The 6,593-nt window shown below is 44.6% G+C and overlaps 1 protein-coding gene across 1 annotated transcript; it reads right to left on the bottom strand.

Moving 5' to 3' along the window:
* Positions 1 to 456: 456 nt before the first annotated feature.
* LOC101344101 (boLa class II histocompatibility antigen, DQB*0101 beta chain-like) lies at positions 457 to 6,033 on the bottom strand. The gene is given in 3 exon segments (XM_023725724.1): positions 457 to 867; positions 4,041 to 4,286; positions 5,889 to 6,033. Coding segments are annotated over 3 exon segments (780 nt in total). The 3' UTR covers positions 457 to 478.
* Between the last annotated feature and the right edge of the window lie 560 nt (positions 6,034 to 6,593).

The following is a 6,593-nucleotide window of genomic DNA, read 5'->3' as shown; positions in this document are numbered from 1 at the left end:
CCTATGATGGATGATAAGGCCCAGCCCAAGGAAGATCAGCCCCAACACAAAGCCTCCGACACTACTCAGCATCTTGCTCTGGGCAGATTCAGACTACGCGCCTGGGGAGCAGAAGCCTGAGTGTCAACATTTGTCCTCACATCCCAGTGTCCCATTTGGGAAGTAACAGAAAAAAAAGACAATGGTACAGGAGACGGAGGTGCCAGGGGAGCCTAGTTCTCCACTGTGACTGCACCTGGGGGAGGGAAGGACCAGCCCATAGATCCTTGGCACAGTGGACAGTGAGGGAGAAGGAGGGAAGCAAATCTCTGCTCCTCGGGGATACAGCCATCACCTTAGATCCTAAGATCCCAGTAACTACCCTTAATACTCAATCCCCAAGCAGTGTCAGGGCTGGGTTCCAGGACCACAGTGTGCACCTGGAAGGATAGTGAGATTAGGATTCTCTGGATGCTCTTGCCATGGAGTAGGAGATGCTCTAATCTTCTGTAACTCCCAGCACAGTAGTGCCGTCAGGGATAAGGGAGGGGATGAGAAGGGCCAGAGGGGATGTCTTGTGGGTCACACAGTAGAAGGAAACAAACTGCCTCTTATGCCACTCCACTGTGATGGGGCTCTGGAGGCTGGGGTGCTCTATGTGGCAGGTGTAGACATCTCCACGCTGGGGAGTCATTCCCAGCATCACAAGGATCTGGAAGGTCCAGTCGCCATTCCTAATGAGGGGAGTGGACACAATGCCAGCTGTCTCCTCCCGGTCATTCCAAAACCACCAGACTTTGACTTGACCTGGATAGAAATCTGTCACTGAGCAGACTTGCAGGTTATGGTGGTCTGTCCTGGCTGGAGACACGGTCACTTCAGGCTCCACTGAGGGAAGTAACAGACAGAAAAAAAGCACAGTAAATGAGATGTGAGACCACACAGCCAGTCTCTCCATGGGGTTAAGACTCTCATTGGTACCAATGGAGAAAGATTCCTGGATTCCAAGTCTTGAATTAGAATCTGAGGTCGTTCACTTATTAGCTCCATAACAAGCATTAGTCAGTTTATTTTTCAGAGTCTCAAGAGATAACAATAATAATTCTATGGGAGTTACTATGTTGATAAAATTGAAGCACTTTGGAATTATAAATTTCTATAGTACACAGGCCAATACTCATACAATTAAAATTATAACATAGTAAACCTGGACTCTTTTGCTTTCATGCCTGTTGAAGTCCCTGGGTGATACAAGCAGTTTGAAATCAGCTACAAAACTAAAGGTTGGTGGTTCAAACCCACCTAGCACAACCACAAAAGAAAGGTCCGGTGATCTGCTTCTGTAAAGATTATAGCCAAGAAACCCTATGGAGCAGTTCTACTCTAACACATGGGGTTGCCATGAGTTGGAATCGATTTGATGGCAACAGGATTGGTTTTTGAGTTTATCGAAGGCCATCATCAAGGTTGTCTCTGGTGAGTCACACTAAGATTGTGACACTGTTTTCTGTTAGTCTCACTGCTCCCCACAGTAGAGAAAATACATCAGCTTAGAAGTGCTCCACTGCTAACTAAAAGATTGAACCCACCCAGAAGCTCCACTGGAGAAAGACCTGGTAATCTGCATCTATAAAGATTACAGCCAAGATAACCCTATGGGGAAGGTCTACACTGTCACATGCGGTTGCTATGAGTCGAAAACAATTTCAGCAGCACCCAGCATCAACAATAACAAGACTGTCATCTGCTGGTGAGAGATCATCAACACTGGCTGCGGTCCCATGAATAGTACCATGGACTGATAATTAAGAATGTACAGACATTTCTATGTCTGATCAACAGGAGGGCAACAGTAACCGTCGCTTCCTTTCACACAGCAATGCTTCTCAAGCAGGCTCTATTCTGTAATTCTCAACCTGTAATAAGAACAAAATTTGAAAATAAGAACTTTTTATGTGTTGCCAGTCAACACTACATCCCTCTCAACTTTCAGCCTAACCTTAGCTTCTATGGTGAACTCCCCACAAAATTGTATTACTAAGTACATAAACTTCTACCTGGACATCAGAAATGCCACCTACACTGTATTTTATTAGTTCATTGATTTATTTATTACTTCATTCAACAAATATGTATTTGACAAGCACTAGGAATCCAAAGGTAACAACAGACTATGGTCCCTGCTTTGGTAGAACTTGAGATCTAACAACAGAGACAGACAAATGAATATGTCATTTCAAAAACTTAGATGTTTTGAAGGAAAAGTAGGGGAGCTTTGAAAACAACACTGATAAAACATCATGCTTGTCCATGCCTCAATTCCTTTATCTTCTCAGATTGCTATTCATTATCAGATACAACACACTTTTCCCTACCTATTTACATGTCCTATTCTTTATCTCTCCACCCATTTTATTGTACCGCTGTTAGTCCATTGTTGTGAAAAAAAACAAACAAACCAAACCCACTACCACTGTGTCAAATCCAACTCATAGCAACCCTATAGGACAGAGTAGAACTGCCCCTACAGGGTTTCCAATGCTGTAAATCTTTATGGAAGCTGACTGCCACCTCTTTCTCCTGCGGAGTGGCTAGTGGATTTGAACTGCTGACCTTTCAGTTAGCAGCCAAGCACTTTAACCACAGGGGCACCAGGAATCCTTATTGATGTGAACCTATAGTAAATATTTAATGTATGCTTTATTTACTTGGTGATATAGTATGTTCACTAATTTTCTTTTTTTTCCAATTTCCTTTTTAAATTCAAGTGAGTTTAATTATTAACCACCTATCTTATTCTATCTCCTTGCTATTAAGAATTACTTCCTTGTTCTGAAATCAAAAAATACTCTGTGACTTGTGCAGAGGTTGACCTAGGCTAAAGAGAATGTAATGTGACAAATCATGGCTGCCTATATGCACTCCTATTGTCTGTTCGCCTTAAACATATTGGAAGTAAAAACAGAGGACACAAGTTCAAAAAAATTTTAAGAAAATTTTTATGGAAAAGAACTGAAATAGCAAAAATATGAGTACTAGGTGGCATTAAGATGTGGGCCAGAAAGAAGTAAGAGAGTGTTATGTACCAATATTAGCATCCCTAAGTGGTGATACTAATCCCAGCTCACAAGGTAGCTGTGAAATTAAATGACGTAATTAGATGGTGTTTAGTAAGGTCTACAAATAGGTACTTATTAAATGGGTATGCTTATCTTTCAGAATTTCTACCCCTGAGGTAGCTGGTGATGCTGGGGGGAGAGCAGGGAGTCTTAGACCAAGGAAAACCAGTAACAATTTTTATTCAATAATTTAATGGTTTGCATTTATTTACTCCAAAGCTCCAGCTCCTTCCATTATGTCACTTGTTGGAGATTTTCTAAGAAAGTAAAAATCTGCCTTATAACACCTCTCAAGTGCTATTTTTATTCTTAGCAAAGACTTTTTTTAGCCCCAGACTGTGCATTCACAAATTCTGATCATTCAGATCCACATCAGTAAGAGTTATTTTAAAATGTAAAGCAAAATCAGAGCCCTGGTGGCATAGCAGTTAAGAGCTCAGCTGGTAAGCAAAAAGCTGGCAGTTTGAATCCACCAGCCACTCCTTGGAAACCCTATGGGGCAGTTCTACTCTGTCCTATATGGTTGCTGTGATTTGGAATCGACTCATATGTCTGGCAACGGGTTTTTATTTTAAAGCAAAATACGGCACACATAACGCACGAGGCGAGATTTTACAGAATTACTGGGAAAAAAATAGCAGAGGACTAACTAGTACAATTAGGCAGGCTGGGTTCTGATGGACAGGCCTTGCTCACCTCTGCAAGTAATGTTCAACGGTTGCTGAGGTCCTCCTCCCTCCTCTCCTCTGAGTACCCCCTCCGCAGGACCTGCCCAGCCTTCCTGTCCCCTCCATGGTCTGGGGACCTGGGTTCGAGGCCCCCCCTCCCCCCACACACTGGGCCCTATCTCAACTCGCTCCCTCAGTCGTGAGGCTCCAAGAGGCTCCCGGAGACTCGACCCCCGGCCCCATGTGGGCCCCGCGAGGGCGGAGAGGCGCTCACCTCGCCGCTGCACCGTGAAGCTCCCATAAACCTGGTAGTTGTGTCTGCACAGCGTGTCCACGTAGGCCCCTCTTTGCTCCAGGAGCTCCTTCTGGCCGTTCCAGTACTCCGTGTCAGGCCGCCCCAGCGGCGTCAGTGCCACGAACTCCCCCATGTCGCTGTCGAAGCGCACAGTCTTCTCCTGATTATAGATGCATCTCTCCACAAGCCGCACCCGCTCCATTCTGTTGGTAGCACAGGAACTTACTGTGGACCAGGAAATCCTCTGTGGGGAATCACCTGCCAATCAGTCAAGACTCAGCCCGACGCCCAAACGCATCAGCCACGGTGCCAGGCCAGGCATTGTAGGCCGCGGCCAGTTTGAGTAAGTCTAAAACCGGGCCAGGTGATATTGGGTTCCCGCCTGGAGGAGCCTTTGGGCCCCGCCTCCTCCCTGGTCCCAGACCCAATCAAGCCCCGCATCTCCCCGCCATCCCTGAACCCAGGGTCCTTAGGGCCGCTACCCTCCCCTTCTTCCTCCCCACCTAGCTCCACCCGCCCGACTCCAAGGGCTTTGCCTTCAGATAGGCAAGAGAGAGAGGAGAGCTCTGTCCCTAAGAGCAAGCCCTGGGATCTGGGCTCCCTGCCTGAACCTATAACTGAGTAAAAAGGGCAGCCAGGTTTATTTACATTGTCCCTGTACTTAGAGGGATCAGAACATTCTAGCATGAAATCCCATTTTCCGTAGAATTGGAAACCTCAAAGGTAAACAAGTATCCACATAAGCCAGAGAGTTCAAGAGAATGACTATTAAGATCAAAGAAAGGTCTAGAATTTAACATTAAGCTTGTCCTTGTCCTGCCAAGCACATTCTCGTGATCTCAAGCATAGTGCCTTCTTTCTCCCAGGCCTCTATTACTCTGGGTTTCCTCCACCCCCATCCAACCACAGTGTAACGTTCCTTCACTCCCATGTGGTCAGAAGGGACAGAGACCTCTCTTTTAGAAAGGTCCATTTTATTCAAGGGAAGAGCACAAAGTTTTGAAATAAAACAGTCCAATTAAGCTGTGCCAATTACTATCTTGGGCAGGTTACTTAATAGGGTGTTCATATCAAGCTCAACTGTGTAAAGAGTCATAATACCTACACAGAGGGGGGTTAGGGAGGATTGAGAATTTATGTAAAGATACTAATCCTGAGTCTGAAATGAGTACTCATTAAATATTACTTTCCTTCTTTACAGTCTCTCCTAAATTCTGTCCACGATGAACTCGAATCTTTGATTCCCACTCAAGTCTCTATTTGATCATAAGTCAGTGAAACCTGAAGGTAATATTCCCTGTATGTGGTCGCCCAGCTGTTTTCACTCAAATACCAAGAGTTTGCCTCCATGAACCTTACACTCATAGTCAGGAATGTAGAGTCCTTTTCTTCAAATACTGACACTACAGAGACCATTGCTGCCCTACACTTCCCCAACCCATAATCAGATTGCTATTCATTATCAAATACAACACACTTTTCCGTACCTATTTACATGTCCTATTCTTTATCTCTCCACTCTGAAATTACAAATCCTGCTCTCTTCTTTTGTGAAAATCATACCTTCAAAAATAACCTCACACCCACTGTGTCCTGTCACTGGTAGTACATACACACTTTGTTTCCTCCATCCCATTATAACACCTCCAGGCTTGAGCTCGTGGGATGGGGACTATCCTCACCTCACTATTGAAAAAGGAAATAAGAATGTAGCATAGCCCTCTTTTCCAAGAATAGGAAGTCTATAGTAAAAGACTGTGTTCTCAGATCATAGAGATCACTAGCCCCGCACTCCAGCCAGAGCATCCCTCAGATCCTGTTCCCCACAGTGGTGGTTCTGGAGAGTAGCTGCCTTGCAATTATGTGGAGAGTCTCTGCCCTCAGCCTTCGAGGTGCTCAGCAGCATCAGCATGTCCATCACAGCTGCTGTCCAGAGGCCTCTAGGGAGCTGAAGAGCCATCTTCTAAGACATAGTTGAGAACAAGGGGAAATGAGTAAAGGCAGTCAACACAACTCATACCCGCGGGATCTGATGTACCTCAGAGAATAAAAACCTATGTTTCCATGCATGTTAGGATTGGAGAGTCACTAGGAAAGAAACCAATCAGCACTGGAGCCAAATCACCTCATCTGTCTCTGGGCAGACACTTTCTATGAAGGCTTTCAATCCAATGTCTGGTACTGTGTCTTCATCAAATTGCACTGGATGAACATTTGAGGTGAAGAGTTTCTCCCAATTATAGAAAATGCCTTCATGGATCTGGAGACTGAATATCTTACAGGTTTAAGTAACCAAAATAGAAGAGTAATTCAAGAGTAGACATCACTGTGGTATTTATTGAAAACATCTTGTTCTTTTATGTGGAATTTTTAGTATGGAAGAATAAGTGGTGACCATATTTCAGGACACAGAAGATTATTGTCACAGAGATATCCACTGCTCTTATCTTAGACACTCTGAGGGGCCTTAAATTGTGGTGGGAAGATTAGTTCTTACAGGGAAATGGATTTGAGCTGCAGTTCCACCACTAA

Source organism: Trichechus manatus, unplaced genomic scaffold (assembly GCF_000243295.1).
Source record: "Trichechus manatus latirostris isolate Lorelei unplaced genomic scaffold, TriManLat1.0 scaffold00382, whole genome shotgun sequence".
In the NCBI taxonomy this organism is placed as follows: domain Eukaryota; kingdom Metazoa; phylum Chordata; class Mammalia; order Sirenia; family Trichechidae; genus Trichechus; species Trichechus manatus.
The sequence above is the reverse complement of the archived record's forward strand: the minus strand, read 5'-3'. Positions and strand labels throughout refer to the sequence as shown.